The 18,560-nt window shown below is 42.1% G+C and overlaps 1 protein-coding gene across 1 annotated transcript in view; it reads right to left on the bottom strand.

The window, feature by feature from the left end:
- Window positions 1-6,497: 6,497 nt before the first annotated feature.
- LOC107565591 (tight junction-associated protein 1) overlaps window positions 6,498-18,560 on the bottom strand; it is a gene marked incomplete at its 5' end in the record, with an annotated part of 21,933 nt that continues 9,870 nt past the window's right edge. The window contains 2 exons of the mRNA XM_016250852.1: window positions 6,498-11,886; window positions 15,935-16,018. Coding sequence (XP_016106338.1) covers window positions 10,450-11,886; window positions 15,935-16,018 — 1,521 coding nt within the window. The remainder of the gene's footprint in view (window positions 11,887-15,934; window positions 16,019-18,560) is intronic.

The following is an 18,560-nucleotide window of genomic DNA, read 5'->3' as shown; positions in this document are numbered from 1 at the left end:
TTAGACAGGCCTAGACCCTACGTGACTGTGGCCCACTCAAGGAGTGACAATAATTCAGCGGTATCGCCAACTCAACCATAACAGTCACAGGACAGACCTCAAACTGGGAGCTCATAGGTGACCCTCTAGGTGAGGGGAGCACTGCTAAGCTCGACCAACAAAGAGAGCAGCCTAACAGGGAGGCAGAGAGAGGCCTAACAACCTGAGGCTGCTGCTCAATGAAGCTCCAAAAGCGTAGAACCTGCTTTTCCCTGAGAGGAGGCCTCAGATGCTCAATTGGGAGTGGCGTGCTAAACTCACCAACAAAGAGAGCAGCCTAACAGGGAGGCAGAGAGAGGCCTAACAACCTGAGGCTGCTGCTCAATGAAGCTCCAAAAGCGTAGAACCTGCTTTTCCCTGAGAGGAGGCCTCAGATGCTCAATTGGGAGTGGCGTGCTCAAAGGTAACCCTTTAAGGTGAGGAATGCACTGCTAAACTCACCAACAAAGAGAGCAGCCTAACAGGGAGGCAGAGAGAGGCCTAACAACCTGAGGCTGCTGCTCAATGGAGCTCCAAGGAGCGGAGGACCCGATAAGAGGAGACCTCAGAAGCTCAATTGGGAGTGGCGTGCTCAAAGGTAACCCTTTAAGGTGAGGAATGCACTGCTAAACTCACCAACAAAGAGAGCAGCCTAACAGGGAGGCAGAGAGAGGCCTAACAACCTGAGGCTGCTGCTCAATGGAGCTCCAAAAGCGTAGGACCCTGAGAGGAGGCCTCAGATGCTCAATTGGGAGCAGCATGCTCAAATGTAACCCTCTAAGGTGATGGGAGCACTGCTAGGCTCGACCAAATAGGGGCAACTAATCAGGGAGGCAGAAAGCGGCCAAACTACCTGATGTCACTGTCACAGAGCTCAAAGAGCGGAGTGCTCAACCTTTAGCTAAGGGAGAGGAACCCAGCTTGACCGAAGCGATCAATAGCCCAGGGGCAAAGTAACTAACTCTTAAGTAGAGAGAAGGACTCACATAACCTGCCCAGTACCGGCAAGCTCATAAAAGACCCTCCCGCAGTGAGGAAAGCACAGCCACGTCTGGGGAGCAGATTGACCGCAACTGGTACATCAGAAATGGGATCTAACTTAAAAGGGGATCGCACATTTCAACAGGGAACCAAAGGGTCCCAGCATAGAGGCAACTGACCGAGGAGGCAACAGGACAGGCCTAACAACGGGCCTATCGTTGCATACAGAGTTCTCGGGAGCAGCACTCTCGGGTCTCAAGCTGAGGCGGGCCTTCAAAGCACAAACTGGGAGCAATGGGCTCATAACTAACCCTCACATTGAGGGGAGCATTCTCAGCTCGACCAGATGGCAGAGGACCCTGAGAGGAGGCCTCAGATGCTCAATTGGGAGCAGCATGCTCAAATGTAACCCTCTAAGGTGATGGGAGCACTGCTAGGCTCGACCAAATAGGGGCAACTAATCAGGGAGGCAGAAAGTGGCCAAACTACCTGATGTCACTGTCACAGAGCTCAAAGAGCGGAGTGCTCAACCTTTAGCTAAGGGAGAGGAACCCAGCTTGACCGAAGCGATCAATAGCCCAGGGGCAAAGTAACTAACTCTTAAGTAGAGAGAAGGACTCACATAACCTGCCCAGTACCGGCAAGCTCATAAAAGACCCTCCCGCAGTGAGGAAAGCACAGCCACGTCTGGGGAGCAGATTGACCGCAACTGGTACATCAGAAATGGGATCTAACTTAAAAGGGGATCGCACATTTCAACAGGGAACCAAAGGGTCCCAGCATAGAGGCAACTGACCGAGGAGGCAACAGGACAGGCCTAACAACGGGCCTATCGTTGCATACAGAGTTCTCGGGAGCAGCACTCTCGGGTCTCAAGCTGAGGCGGGCCTTCAAAGCACAAACTGGGAGCAATGGGCTCATAACTAACCCTCACATTGAGGGGAGCATTCTCAGCTCGACCAGATGGCAGCGCTAGATTAGAAGGGCAGTCTAGCAGGGCCCAAAGAGAGACCATAAACTGATGCAGCTGAACACAATCCCATGCTCTCTATCTCAATAACGCAGAAACACATCTCACTCATACCTCGGAACGCAGCATACTCAAGCCCACTCCGCAAAGGGGCAATTCACCGGTTCGACCATAAGGGCAGTGTGACGGAGGTCCCGCGGGCCTGACCATCTATCAAACTACAGAGTGGAACAAAAGAGTATTAGGCCCCTCAACGCCTCAGCGAGAGGAGCCCTCTCAGAGAACATGCATGATGGTTGAGAGGATGACTCAAATCTCAGGAGATCCCTCGGAGCGAGAAATGAGTAGCGCGTCCTGGCCGGGGCAGCTGCTTGAAGCAAACACCCAGCCAGGACATCAGGGAGCACATCACGAAGTATTATACTCCGAAAAATGTTCACCCGAATGGAGGACCCGTGGGTCCTGAAGTTTCAGCGTTATACTGCGGACCTTATCGGCTAAAAGGGCTCTCGCAGGCCCCGCAACTCGGCTGCGTGGTCCAGAAAGCATGAAGCCGAAGATGCAGGGATATCATCCAGCCTGGATCCAGTACCGATGGGTGAGCTACCATCACCATGATCGGTCAACAGCGAGAGGTTCTGACTTTAGCAGGGGAGGTGCTCGCAGAGGTCCTAAACTTAAAACACAGTCAGAAAACAACCAGGTCCAAGTAGCGCTGCAGATAAACTAGTTAGTGAATTCACATAAACTAGCAATAGATATATCAAATGGATTGTACTCACCAACCAAGCTCCCGCGCATGACTCAAGCTCATGGGGGCATCATCTGAAGGCGAAGCCCGAAGAGCCCTTCTGCTTAGTGGCACGGAGAGCAAGATCTGTGGTGCGACGAAACTCAGCCACCTCATCAGGGGATAGACCCTGGCCTGTATCCAGGTCTTCCAGCAGATTAGCCTGATAAGCCTGAAGCACCGCCATGGTGTGCAACGAAGCTGCAGCCTGACCTGCTGCCGCCTATGCCCTGCCATTCAAACGAGATGTATCCTGAAGGGGTTTGGATGGCAGGGAGGGAGCCTTAAGAGAAGATGTCTCCCGCATAGTGTTTAGATAGCACAAGGGGCATCTTTTCATAACCATTCTCACGCTTCTCCTCAATGTTGGCATAACTAGTATGCTGGAATCTGTAGATGCAGGACGAGAATTAATTTTTCCAAGGAAGGCTCACCTGAGTTCAACATACGCAGAGATCCAAATTATACACACCTATAAGAACAAAAGGAAACTACTGATAAGGAGAAATTTCCCGTCAGGTCCTTTCCCTGGTCTGCCCATCAACCGTGAATCGCGGCAATGGGCAGACATTGTCATGTACATTACCATGCCAATCCCTCCAAGAGTTGTCATGACAGACATATATACAGTGCTGCTTGAAAGTTTGTGAACCCTTTAGAATTTTCTATATTTCTGCATAAATATGACTCAAAACATAATCAAATTTTCACACAAGGTCTGAAAGTAGACCAAGAGAACTGACAGACATATATACAGTGCTGCTTGAAAGTTTGTGAACCCTTTAGAATTTTCTATATTTCTGCATATGACTCAAAACATAATCAAATTTTCACACAAGGTCTGAAAGTAGACCAAGAGAACCCAAACAAACAAATGAGACAAAAATATTTTCTTTGCCATTTATTTATTGAGAAAAATTATCCAATGTTACATATCTGTGCTGTGCAAAAGTATGTGAATCTTTGCTTTCATATCGGTTCTGATCCCCTTTTGCAGCAATAACTGCAGGTAAATGTTTCTTGTAACTGCCGAACGGCTTGTAGGAATTCTAGCCCCTTCCTCAGTACAGAACCACTTCAACTCTGTGATGTTGGTGGGTTTCCTCCTATGAACTGCTTACTTCAGCTCCTTCCACAACATTTCAATTGGATTAAGGTCCAGACTTTGACTCTGTCATTCCAAAACATTAACATTGTTCTTCTTTAACCATTTTTTGGTAAAACGACTTATGTTCTTGAGGTTGTTGTCTTGCTGCATGGCCCACTTTCTCTTGAGATTCAGTTCATGGACAGATGTCCTGACATTTTCCTTTAGAATTTGCTGGTATAATTCAGAATTCATTGTTCCATCAATGATGGCAAGCTGTCCTGGCCCAGATGCAGCAAAACAGGCCCAAACCACGATACTACCACCACCATGTTTCACAGATGGGATGAGGTTCTTATGCTGGAATACAGTGTGTTCTTTTCTTCAAACATAACACTTCTCATTTAAACCAAAAAGTTATATTTTGGTCTCATCCGTCCACAAAACATTTCTCCAATAGCCCTCTGGCTTGTCCACATGATCTTTAGCAAACTGCAGACTGTCAGCAATGTTCTTTTTGGACAGCAGTGACTTTCTCCTTGCAACTCTGCCATGCACAGCATGGGTATTCAGTGTTCTCCTGATGGTGGACTCATGAACATTAGCCAATGCGAGAAAGGCCTTTAGTTGCGTAGAAGTTACCCTAGGTTCCTTTGCAACCTTGCAGACTATTACACGTCTTGCTTTTGGAGTGATCTTTGTTGGTGGACCACTTCCGTTGAGCTTATGAATGCAATGCAACTGCTGTAAACGTTGCAGTTGAAGTTTTATAATAATTAATTATAAAAAATAATTAAGTAATTATAAAAAAGGTCTTTACCAATGAAAAAAAATGCCTCTGGAAATTGTGTCCCTTGATGCCAAAGTTCATTTCTGACCCGGCACATTTATTTTTAGGTACTATATCTACTGTTCGACTTCCATGACTTTGAATAAGCAGCTCTCTATTTCCGGTCAGGGATCGAATAAGGAAATTTGACTCCAACACCAACCTAATGTCTATCTCCTCTCTCATTCAGCAGCTGCCAGGAAAGGCAAATAATAAGGAAGTAGATCGTTGTCTATAATTAATGAAAGACCTCCAATCTATCTACCAAGCTGCTAAAGAACTGAGACAAATGGAAGGCCAATTTTCCAGTGGGCAATGCTGTAATGAATCCTCTTCACTGACAGGAGTATGCTAAAGGATTCAGCATGATGAAATACTCATTAGTCTGATCTAGAAGGAACTGAAGATCTGAGCCAGGACACGTAGTGCACAAAAATGCTGACCGAGTCTGGAATCATCTCGAGTCTTTCTGCAGGTTACGTCCGTATCTTTAGTTAGTCATTGAATCACCAATGGTCATCGAAAACACTGATTCATTCAGGAATCAAACACAGCACTGTGTGCATTTCGAAGACGCGACAATTAATCCTGCTATTGCTTTTCCGTTGGCTGAGCAAAAACAGTAAGTAACAGGCAATATTAATGTCTAAAATAAGGGTCTAGCGACACCCCTGCATACACAATCATTATCACATTCGCCATCGTGCATCGTTCGTGTGTGAATCTGTAACTGTGCTGATATTTACCATAACAGCACTCTTGCTTGTGTGATTTCGCAAAAATGCAAGGATATAATTTTGTGAATCTCACAATGCAATGCAGATTTTACAAAGAGGCATTCAGGCTATTAGAACAGGTAAAACCAGCAGATCTGCTCCCTGAACGAGCTCTGTTGTCAGTGTCAAATGTGCAAAAGCCTGTTTAAATGTAAGAATGAAAAGATAATAATATGGCGCAATGGATAACGTGTCTCACTACGGATCAGAAGATTCTAGGTTCGACTCCTGGCTGGCTCGCTCTGTATTTTAGGGGAAGTCGTGGCCTAATGGTTAGAGAGTCGGACTCGTAACCCAAAGGCTGTGGGTTCGAGTCTCGTACCGGCGGGGATTGTAGGTGGGGGGAGTGAATGTACAGCGCTCTCTCCCACCTTCAATACCACGACTGAGGTGCCCTTGAGCAAGGCACCGAACCCCCAACTGCTCCCCGGGCACCGCAGCAAAAAGAAATGGCTGCCCACTGCTCCGGGTGTGTGTGTTCACTGCTGTTTTGTGTGCACTTAGGATGGGATAAATGCAGAGCACTAATTCCGAGTATGGGTCACCATACTTGGCCACGTCACTTCACTCCTGCACAAAAAACTTGACTAGAATTATAAATGAATCACAGGAGGAAAGTTTTTTTTTTCTAATTTATGTGTTAATTTAGGTGTTAATTTATGCAATTATCCTGGAACCTGGCAGACAAAACTGCAAATAGTTCTCGTCAGCTCTGCTGATATGCTTTACTGACCCTAATTAGTGCCTGTAATTGTTTTGACAATTACAACTAAGGACTGTTGGCACACTGTTGCTAGGTGCTTGTATCCACCCACTGACGAGCACCGGACCCTCATGACCAGCAGTAAGTAGGCACTCCTGCATCGTCACTGCCGCTCCACGGCTAGAAGACGTCATATGACAGAAAAAACACATCCGTGAATCATAGTAGTGCCTAGAGGTGACACTGCAAAAGTGTTCCATTCAAAACAATAGTTTAAAATAGTTTTATTTCTTTAAAAATATACATCAGTTTACAAAATTTAGAAAATAAAATTAGCCCAGTCATAAGAATTTTTTTATTTATTTTTTTAGGGGAAAAAGCTGTGCATGGAACATCTACACAACCATGGAAGCTTTTCCTGATAAAAGTAAAAGTAAAAAGTAAAAGTAACAATTACACTGCATGGGGAGGGGGATCAAGACGACGGTGACCAGGAAAAAAGCACCATGTTGCTACAGTTGCACAGGTATAAGACAAGGTATGCACCAGAAATCTGTCTGAGGAATTATGGACAAATTCAGAAGACAAACTGTAAAAATGCACACATCTGAAATGGGATTGTGCGAGCCAACATCAACATGAAACTGTTTTTTGCACCCTTAGAAAATCCCCTGATGATCAATGGGGATTATCATTAACACCACCATGTTAAAGCATCAGGACAATAATATCTGGAGTTTCACAAAACTTAAACTCCAATAACTTAAAACTTCCAAAACAGAGGTTTAATAAAAATAAAATACAACTAACAAAGACATTTCTCAAAGAATTACAAGGACTCTACAAAACATGAAACTAATTTGACTTCCAAGACATTTTCAAGTGAAACGGGACATTCAACAAAATTTAGGGCAGAACTTGATTTTATTAAAAAGGAATTGACTGGGTGGAGAATAGTCGTTTCATGCTAAAATGAAACCGAGTTTGTTGAATCAATGCTTAAACTAGGGCTTAACGATGGCTCATGGTTAACATTAACATTGACGAAAAGGAGAGTCATTGTAAAGGGGGAGCGGGCTAATTACACTTTGATGAAAGATTACCACGACAGTAAAACCAGGAAAAAATAAACGGGGTCAATTTTCACTTTAATACAAGGGCATTAGTCAATAACAAAGGCTAATTTCAGACTTAATTTGACTTGACATTTTACATTTTGTTGATGGCTACATGAAAGTTGGCCTACTGATGGATAAAAACATTCATAGATCAAAGGAAAAGGAGCGCAGATTACGCACCGTAGGTAGTGAAGGTTAAAGAGAAGATAACATGAATATGTTTTTCCATCACAGAGACGTCAGCTTTGGGCAGAAGGCGGATTGGAGTGTTGCTTGGAGGATAACCTTGACATTTTTTTCATTTCTTAGATTTCTCAGCAAAGCTTTTGAATGACTTGCGCACAGCACACCAGAGGGTCACCTTGGATTGAAGATGATGTGCACGTCTCTTATGCGTGCAATTAAATTTGAGTTATTAAAGTTGCATGAGAGCAGAGGAGAAAGTCCTATTTATGCACTCAGTGTATTGCACATTTTGACCATTGTCGTGTCTTTTTTGTATTTATTTGCATGACCTTCAGTCCGTGTAACATCTGACGAGACTGAAATATTTAAGAGATTCTATTTCGTCATGCGAGACCCTGATCACAGAACTATTTTAGAACATGATAAAATATTAATTATTCAGCATGGTGGGTAGTTACACTTCAATTAATCATGGGCTATTAATGGTACTCCCATATATTGCAGAGCAAGACTGATAACTACATACAAAGACCAAAGTGTAAGACAAGAAGAGTAAGTGTGGACTTGGGAGCACATTCTGCCCTTCACTGAGGAACATATAGCTGAATTATTCAGGGCAAGGAGTGCTGTGGCAGACCAGCTATGAGGTGAATATATACAGCAAGCGTTTTACAAAAGTCTGGTGTCCTTCCAGGAATACCGTTAAAATGTAATACATGCTTCTGTACCTTCTGACTCAGTGATATGTTCAAAGACAAATCCTAAAAATCGCAAGTACACCACATATTCTTATGCATGAAGAATACTGTTGCGTATCACCTGTAGGGTAAATGTCTCAAATCAGTAAGGGTGGAGAGTATGCTGTGTCCAGATACAAAAAAAAACAAAAACAAAAATACACACATTTTTAAAAGTACACTACTGCATGAAGTACTTGACCCAGGGTGGGACATCTGGATAATGACTGGTCAACAGACTAAAACTTACTGCAAATAAAAAGCACAACGCAAGCACGTAAAAAGGCAACACAGAGTTTAATTGTCTCTAAAATATATTTATCAAAACAAAAGAATGTGGATGCTTGTAGTCGTTGCATCTGAAACGTATTGTTTGAGAAAAGCTGATAAATGTTCAAATGCTATTTGAACAAGGCTTGAAATGAAACGACTGAAATTTATGATGGGAACACAGCACAGAAAAAACAACTTGTAGAAAGTATCTGCTGGACAGATTGATCATCCATAATCATGAGGAATCAGATTTACACACAAAAATACAGACAGAAAAACACCAAATGATGGCGGGATGCACAGTCCCCTTAAAATACATACAGCATTAGCATCAGCTAAAGAATGAGGAACCAATGAAAATGGATGCTACATAAAGATGATTACATTCGTTAAGATCAAAACATGGCTTTTCTTGAAATCAGGGTTTAAAATGAACAAACAAACAAAAATCATCTAAATAATGCGTTCTTGTCAGTGCCACTCTAACAAAGGCATGTTTCTGGTTAAAATTTCAGCTTTTTAGCTCATCCTTTTTTTATTTAGAAGTCATCATAACAGAGAAAGCTTTGCTAGGTTTTTGTGGTGTTTTTACACAGTACTATATGCATAGTTTTGAAATATTAATATGCCCTCTGAAAGGCAATTTGTGCCATCAGTAGCAAAGGGTCACATTAATACATCTCTGAATTGGATATGAAATACCAATGACACATTTTAACTCTTCAGCCTTACTTGTATTGGTTTTTTTACTCTTAAATACTGACCTTTGAAACAAACAAAAAAAAGATTAAATATTTAAAATGCCAAACAGCACTGTTTGTGTTGGATTTCTATTGTATTACAGTGTAACAACTAATGTGTAAAAGGGATTGTATATCTTCTCATTTCATGACAGGATTTAGTAACCTATTCACTTATACACACTTCTGCAAGTGCTTAACTGCTTTGAGGGAAGTAATGGGACACTTTAGACCAGCAAAAGACAAATAAATACACAAACTCTATATATTTACTTAAAATCATAATCGGTTTTAAAATACCATTAGTCAAACAAAACAGATGAGAATGAAAATCAGGAAGTATAATGGATCATTAAAACATATACCGAATACATCAAAATCAAATGATTAAAGTACAAAAGCTGTCTATAGCTTGGGTGTTGAAATACAGTGGTAGATCAATGAAGAGAGGTAACTGAAAATTGGAGGTGAAGGATCCTTTCAATTTATGATGACTAAAAGCAGGCTAAAGGAACAAGATGTTCTTTTAAAGGGTGATGGAGAGCCCCCTCTGTCAGAGCAAGGGTTAGGCACTGAAAATTGACAAGAGAGTCCCATAGATTACATTTAATCTGCTTCAGCCAGCAGAATGCCTGACACAGTGGTATCTGTGAAGCTGTGGCCATTTGGTACCATCCCAATCTCCCGTTACAAAGGACTTGCACTGGGATACTGGATAGATATCATTATCTGGGTAGAAAACTCTCACCCGAGGGCAAAAGCAAATGTCAAAACACCCATTATGTGAGATGTTCCATGTCCGTAGAGTGCCACAGGGATCCTTTCTAATGCTGCTCAATCTTGAACTCTTTCTCTTACAGAAGTGTAATTGTATGACTATGTCCTACTGTTGCCCACTCAATCATGTCACATCAAACAGAATCAAGTCTTGGACTAGGAATGTCTTTTATGACATTCTTGTACGATCCCTGAAGCACTGTCCACGGAAAGCCGGACTGACTGATGTACTTTACCACGGATGCCATCAATACCATAAGGTTCCACAGATAAAAGAGCTCCAAGCTTCAGAGAGAGGACCGAAGAGTTACAATGATGCCTCAGCAACAGCAGCATGATCAGGGATAACTACAGCAATGCTGATCCGATCCCTTCCGCTTGTCGTATGCTGCTATGCCTAGAGATTGCTAGTAAGACGAAGAGCACTCAAGGTCAAAAAAAAGAGAAGAGCAAGCCTGGAAGTCTCAGTCCAGCAAGTTCCCATGCTCTTGAGCTCTGGTAAGGCTGTCTTTGCGGTGTAAGTGATGAACCCCCATTCTCTTGGGGCTCTTCAGAGGTCGTGAGGAGCCAGTCTGAGGGGGCTTGTCTGCATAATCCTCAAGGGCAGCTAGGACTCTTGAGCCGATGACAGGAAAGTCCTGGGGCAGGCTATCTCGCTCCTCAGCTGAACTTCCTGCAGATCCAGCATCTTCAGCAAACTCTTGACGCTTAGCAGAGGCTGGACTGCTCTCAATGGTGACCATGGTGTCACCACTAGCACCATCATTGTCAAGTGGATCAAGGGCCATCAGTAGGTGTTCACCCTCTTCCTGGGAAAAGTCACCACCGTATTGAGTCTTTTTTGCCCGGAGGTCTGCCATGCTGCTGGTGTCTGTATCCAAACTGGACTCTCTACTTGCTGTCCAGCTCTGGGCCGAGGATCCCTCCTCGCCATCAGAGTAAGCACCTCTCAAAGCCCCTACTCCTGATTTTCCGTTGTGACATCTTTGGAGATCTTTCACCATCTCACTGCTGAAGGACGTGCGGTTGACGAGGGAGCCTTCCGTGGATGGTGCCATTTTTTCTACAAACATGCGCTGCCAGTTGGTCAGTAGGTCCTCCTCTGAGCTACCAGAGCTTGCAAAGGCGCTCGGAGGCTGAGGGGGGCTGCTAAAGGGACTTGAATGACTGGAGAGGGTGTCCGTAGCATCCATCTGTGGAGGTGTGTGCTGGTGAGAAGCATGCCCTCCACCAGAAGATGAGGAGGTACCAGACCGCCAACCCCCATCAGACACAGCAGGGCTATTGGGCACGGTGCGCTGGCGCTCGGCTGCCTCCTCTTCGCTCTGCACAAGACTAAGAGAAATGGCCTGACGAGTAGCGTAGGTGCAATTGGGCAGTGGACTGTTCTTGGGAATCTTGACTTTGTCATCGGAGGAGAACTCGATCACTTTGCGACCAGGGTACAGCGGGTTATGTGGTGGAGGTGCTGGGTAAGGATTCAACTTCTCAAAAGAAGGGGCTGCCCCATCTTCTCCTGTTGGACCATCCAGGCTGCCCTGGCTTCGACACATGCCATTTACATGCTGCTGATCAGAACCAGCTCCCACAGGAGGCCTGGCATGAACAGGACCCCCGTTTTCACGCCCTCCACTGTTGTCTTGGGGTCCTGTCATGTCCACATGTACGAACACATCTTCAGCCACTGGCCGACCTGCACTGCTGCTAGACTGGGCTGAGTTGAGCACCAGGGGCTCCGGCTTCTCAAGAACACGAGCGATCACTGAAGTGGGCACTACGTCTGCGGGAGTCAGGCTTAGAGTGTCAGGATCCTGGGCTTGAGCTCCCTGAGAGCCCTGAGTCTTGTTAGGCAAGCTACTCTTCATGTGCTTGTTCACCATGTCCTGTAGCTCATATGGCAACTGCAAAACATTGTAGAGAAAATAAACACACAAACAAATGTGACAAAGGTTTACTTTTCCTGCAGTAGAGCTCATTTTAGAAATAGGTTATCAATGTTAAAATGACAAGTTATCCATCAACCTGAAAAAAATCCTGAATAATGAGAACTTTATTGTAACCACCAGCAGGCATTCAAATGGCCTTATTTTGAATAGATAATCAGAGTTAATTCAGTTTCTAGGCATAAGACTTTTTAAGGACCAGCCTTAAAATATGAATGCATAATTCTTGCATGGAACACAAACTGGGAAAACACTAATGTTTACACTGTCTTTCTCATGCAATAGGCGCAGCTGTGATTAGGGGAAATCAAGCTCCAAAAAGAACAAGACAGTACTATAAAATAGTCCATACAATTTTCTTCGGTGTTCCAAGAAAGAAAGTTTGGAATAACACCAAGGTAAATAAATGATCTCAATCTTTTTCTTTTACCTTTCCTTTTTCTTGGGATCACATTTGTTGTCATGAGATTTATGTAGCTTTCACATTTTGTGGATCAATCCTTTCTTGCAAGTAATCTTAAAAGGTGCAATTTCACTAACATGCACTGGGATATGAATAGGATGTTTGATGAAGCCTATCTACCATACTGCCCCAATGAAGGTTATCTCAGTCATGATCAAGAAAAACAGAAAATAGGGTTTTTCATTTAACACCATCCAATATCTGCCCGGCCTAGAAGAATAAAGAGTAAGCAGCTCACCTCAAATTAGATTATTACTGAAGAGGGGTGAGACAGACAGAAAGAGAGAGAGAGAGAGAGACTAAAAGAAAAAAGGCAGGTGATGAGGCCTTTATTTCATTCTGTAGTGTGACACGATTTAACGAAGCCAGGCCAAGTCATTGATTTGTGGAAAAAAGGCAGGGAAACTCAGTGATCACACAGCCCCGCTCAGCCTTATGTTGTAACGATCCTATGGGGCAGCAATTACCCACAAAGCCCTTAATTCCTCTGAGCGTGGGGCACGGGAGAATTGATCTGTCCAGACCACACTTCCAAGCATGACCCCCTCGTGGCCTTCTAGCTCAGAAATCTACATGGCGCTGCCTAAATGAATTGTCCCAGAGGGCATTAGTATCCCATGACCACTGCAGCATCACATGCTATTGTGGGAAGTCAGATGTCACACAAAGTGCTACAATACTCCAATCCCTACGGTACGCAAAACAAGACTTCTTTCTCCCACAGAAAATGAGGACAGCTCCGATATCTTTACAGACCATTCAATGACCATCTGATGCATAAATGCACTAGCACGTAAACAATACTATACATCCTTGATCACCTGTTTTGTGCTTTCAGTGTTATATCCAATTTCATTCTTACTTACCCCTGATTATTACATAAAATAAATGGAATTGTGGTTGGTAAAGTATACTTAAGTTTTGATGTGAACACTTAGTGTATACATACAGCCAAACACATAAGCATTCAAAGTAGACTCCTGACAAATGCGCACTAGAAAGTTAAATCTTTGTCCAGTGTCTAAGCTATTTCTCTCCAGATGTTACGACTGAAAAAATGTCTTAAATCTGGAGTTGCGAATATCTCTTAACCAACTCGCACAAGGTCTCTGGTAGTTTGGTCGTTCTTCTGTCACTTCCATTTCTTTTTTAGATCGTGAAACAAAGACCTGGGCTAGTGTTGCCACCTAGTGGGCCAAATAATTCAAAGTGTGCATGTGTGACCGCTGTTAAAAATTGGGTTGCACATGTACAATGCTGATGACGAAATTTACAAAACAAAAACTGTACACATATATCCTTGCATACACATAAAAACTGAAGTATACTTTAGGTTTCAATCCGATACACGGCTCTTGGACTGGACCTTATTCTGTAAGTCAAAAGTCTGGCTACAAGCTCAGCCTCTTAAATGGCACCAAACACATACAAAATTGCAATAGCACTTGCATAACCATTTAGTGGTACCAGCATCTTCTTTAGCTAGTGGCATGCTAGTCGTTAGTTACAATTGTACAAGTTACAATTCTTCTCATTTTTGCAGTGACCTACACTTAACCGTCAAAGACTGCATGCCAATTACTGTGCATAATTTCCATCTTTAGCTAAGTATGGAGAATTGGCTCTACATGAGAGCCACTATAACAACTCTCAGATTCCCAGCACTGGACTGAAACATAATGGCTCTCAAGTTCTCAAAGCACTTCTAAAGCTGTGATAGAATACACAAATGGCCTGTTTGATGCATATGCACTTCCAGTGCAGATCAGTTTGACATTCATTTGGAGAATTTGGACAATGATGCTTCACAAGTGGATGCTTTACAACAGTGGCTTTATGTTAGCAGAAAGAGGATGAAAACAGGTAATGGCTTTGGCTCAGTCGAGCCTTAAAATAACCCAAGAAACAGTCTGTGGTCTCTGCTTACAGAGTAATGAATTACAGAGTTCATGAGAGCAGGGCAAGAGGATAATCTGGACAGTGAATCAAATATATTCTAGGTTCCAGTGAACTCACTCCATCACTATAGTTCTCCTAGAGAGATCATAATTCTAGAGATTAGTCACTGCTGTCAATTCAGTAAATTAAAAAAGGATGAAGAAAGATCCTTTGTGAATTAATTGCTGCCAAGGAGGAAGATCAACAACTACAAATTGTGCCTATGAATTAATGTCTATACAAAACTAAAATTGTTATATATAAATGTACATTTTAAATGCATGAATTACATCAGTAAAGGAAAAGCAGGCAACAAGTGTCCCAACTTCAATATTGCTGGAGTTGGCTGAGAGAATGATCATTTCAATTTTATACCAATCTCTACACAAAAAAAACTCATAAAAATAACTAAATATAAAAAAGGTGCTTAGAATTAATGCATTTAAAACAAGACAAGCGGTTCAAATAGCAAATATGAAAAAAGCGTTGCCCTCGATTTGGCCAGGACTTAATGCGGTTTGCAGAATAAAACAACAAGGGCAGACAGAGTGATAGATGGGTTTAATGTAGAGCGCAGGCCACAGGTGATAATGTCCTAATGTGTTCAATACCCATATGCCCATGGGGTCAAGCTGTCTTATCATACGTCTCTGTTCTTGTACACACAGAGCTGTCCATCAGCCTGAAATCTGTCCTATTTTCCCCCACGGACAGACACAAAGGCCAAACAGACGGATGTGTCTGGAGTTTGGCACCTTGTCAATACTGTGCCTTTTCTCTGCCAGCGAGACCGTCCGTATCCAAATACCAGCCATGTCTCGCAGCACGACTGACACTCTCCATGCTAAACCCTGCCATAAAGCACATCCTGCGGACATGGCTAATTTTTTTTAAATCCTCGCCCTCTCTATTCTCTTGGTCTCTTTCTCTTCATCTCTCTCTCTGACCCCAGTCCATAAAATCAAAGGTCCATGTCCATAACAATAAAGTCACTGGGCAATCGTGCACTCTCTCTCTCTCTCAGCACCGTCCACGAGTGTCACTGCGGATTGCAAAACACATTCAGACTCCAACAAGTTCTGTGCTGCAGGGATAGTTCAGACAAAAATGAAAATGCTGATGTCATTTACTCATCCTCATGTCATTCCAAACCTGATTTCTTTTCTGCAGAATGTGCCAGCTGTTATTTTACATACAATGAAAGTGGATTGCAAGCTTTACTGGAAAGCTTTTATTAAATATGTAATATACATTACATATTTAAACTTCAGGAGATCGTTTTTGACAGTTGTGTTGCATACACACATTGACTTTGGGTTTGGTCTGTTCTAGCTATAGAATGGCTTCAGAATATAGGGTACAGGATAGATGGACAACTGTTTTTGGAGCATGGAAACTACAACAGTTATCAGCTTTTACTGTATAGAAAAGTGATGCTCACACAATGTGCTTAACAACATAAGCTTTTGTGCTTTACAACAGTCAGAGGGGATTGAAACAAACATGAGGGTGAATAAATAACAGAATTAGATTGTTTGGTGAACGGTTCCTAAAAATGTTGGAGGGGGTGTGCTTTAAAACTGAGAAACAGTTACTACTACTTACATCAGCAAACTTGTGATTCCTGAAATGCGATTTATTGCACTTCAACAGTTGCACAGCCAAATTGCAATCTTGCCGATACCGTTCCTGCATGAGGAGAGAAAATGGATATAAGAACAAGCGTCAGGGAAACATCAACTTTTTGGAATGACACTTTACTTTCATTGAACTGAAATGGTCATTTATGGAAGAAGAAAAGCAAATACACACAGTATGAGTCAAAAGTTTGGACATATGCATGTTTCACAGTCTGTTGAGTTAAAGGCTTGAAATTTGAAATCGGTTTTGTAAATTAATATAAACTGTGCTTACAAATGAATTATTATTTTTTTTAAATGTGAACTCGTTGCTTATTTTAATGTCCAATTTTTGTCAGCATAAAAAAAAGAGGTGTGCATAATTATTAAGCAGGTTTTCTTTTACAGGTAAAATGCGCCAAAAAGAATATTTAACTCTCACTAAAACGTAAAAAAAATAAAATAATTAAAAATAAATAAATAAATATATATATATTTATTTATATTAAATGTTCATGAGAAATATTCCAAACTAATGCAATACAGAAATTGCAAGCGAACCCAGGGTAGCAGTCTTCAGGATTCATAACTAAAAAGCCCATAAAGGGAAAAAATTGTCCTAACATCAACCTCAGAGGAAGGAGCTATGATTGATGTGTGCTCTATCTGTCTAAGGAGATGAAGCGCTCTGTTTAAACACTGTGAACAGACGACTATCAGTTTCTCCAGTGCTATAATTAGTTCCCTGTGGCACTGTTTCATACATGTGGTGTAATAAAGGCACATTTCAGAACGACCTGCATTCTGGTGCTTTGTTATTCCTTGTGGAGTTACTTAAAATCTTAAAAAACATTATCAGAATACCAATCTGTCAGTTAATTTACAGTCCTGTGTGCGAAGCGAATTTGAAAAGAAGAATAGTGTTTATATAATTTGATAATCCGCCCTTCCTCATGCAACCAGATCATTGTTTTGTTTTTTTTTATCTACAAAATGCTAGCCTTGTGGGAAGTGCATGTTGAGTGGTGGTGTTTATGTGCAGTTGATTCAACTTTGAATCTTAAAATCAGAACGAAACGAATTAGGAGACTTTTCCGTGTTCCCAGTAAAGCTCCAAAAGCCAGACATCATTTCTGGAATCTGACAGTACACTTCTGTGAAATCTCAGCACAGATCCTCTTCATGCAACTTTCAATTTTCAGCTCCAGGAGTTATCAATCCCAGTAACACTGCAGCTCTGACAACTCGAGTCCAAAACGTGCCTCAAACACAAACACACACAAAGCTCTGCTATCGCACGTACATTCAGTTCCTCCAGCTTGTCGATAGTGTTTTTGGCATCCACGAGTTTATTCGTGAGCTCCACTATCTCTTGATCCATGGTTTTCTTGTCTCTTTCCACTTTATGGAGCTGTAAGGAGAAAAAAGACATTCATGTAAACTTTAATGTGAAAGAAAACACAAAAACATGTTTTCCTTCAGTCCTAAGTACATTGCTGACAATGCACCAGCTGCAAAGAAATAGTAATTAATAATAATTGTATAGCATGAATGCACTGTAAGTCGCTTTGGATAAAAGCGTCTGCTAAATGCATAAATTATTATTCATTATTATTATAATCCAAAGAGCCTGGAAATGTGGTTGAGGCACAGTCCATGGGGAAAACAAATAAAGCAGGTAAGGAAACATATTGACGGAATCTCATTGAAAATAAGCATCACTTTCCCTTGGCGTGTCTCATTCTCTGTATCTCAAACATTTCTGTCCAATTAGCTCGGTCTTTGAAAACCAACCAACTTTACTTACCCTCTTGTGTTTTCAAACTCAAAATCTATTTTATTTTATATGCTCATACTGATCATATCTGCCAGAAAGAAACAAGAAGTCCATATACACTACCATTCAAAAGTTTGAGGCTGGTAAAGAGTTTCATTGTTTATTGTTACAATATTAAATACAGTTCTGGCATGAAACTCTAGATGGCGCAGTCCGATAGGTCTAACTCAATCTGACCTAATGACATCAATATCACACGGCACAGCTGATTGGTTCTCTTCTGTATCGGTAGCCAATGAGCTCGCTGCTCAACATTCAAATATATGACTAGTGCTTGCCGTAGCAGTTGCAGCTTGCTTCAGAAACCCTCCACCTTCCCCAGCTCCACCTGTATAGATCTGCTACGAGGTGATTCATGTATGCTATATGGGGTTATTTCATGTATGTTATATTTGCAGCAGCATGTTGTGGATGCAGTGGCAGTAGGTCTCGGTACTTGCTCTGCAGCAGTAGCAGCAGCAGCGTAGCAGATCTATTCCGCCAAGACCAAATACATTAACATTGTCATGTACATTACCATTTTAATCCCTCCAAGAGTTGTCATGACAGAAATGTCCTTTTTAATTTTTGAATATATTTTAAAATGTAATTTATTCCTGTAATGCAACGGCTGAATTTTCTTTGATGCAAAGCTTTCAGTATCACATGATCCTTCAGAAGTCATTCTAATATGACGATTTGCTGCTCAAGAATCATTTGTTATTATTATCAGTTGTTGAAAACAGCTGCGCTGCTTAATATATTTTGAAAACCGTGGTATATTTTTTTCAAGACT

Source organism: Sinocyclocheilus grahami, unplaced genomic scaffold (assembly GCF_001515645.1).
Source record: "Sinocyclocheilus grahami isolate Dianchi unplaced genomic scaffold, SAMN03320097.WGS_v1.1 scaffold1010.1, whole genome shotgun sequence".
Classification (NCBI taxonomy): Eukaryota; Metazoa; Chordata; class Actinopteri; order Cypriniformes; family Cyprinidae; genus Sinocyclocheilus; species Sinocyclocheilus grahami.
This window is presented reverse-complemented; position numbering and strand designations above follow the sequence as displayed.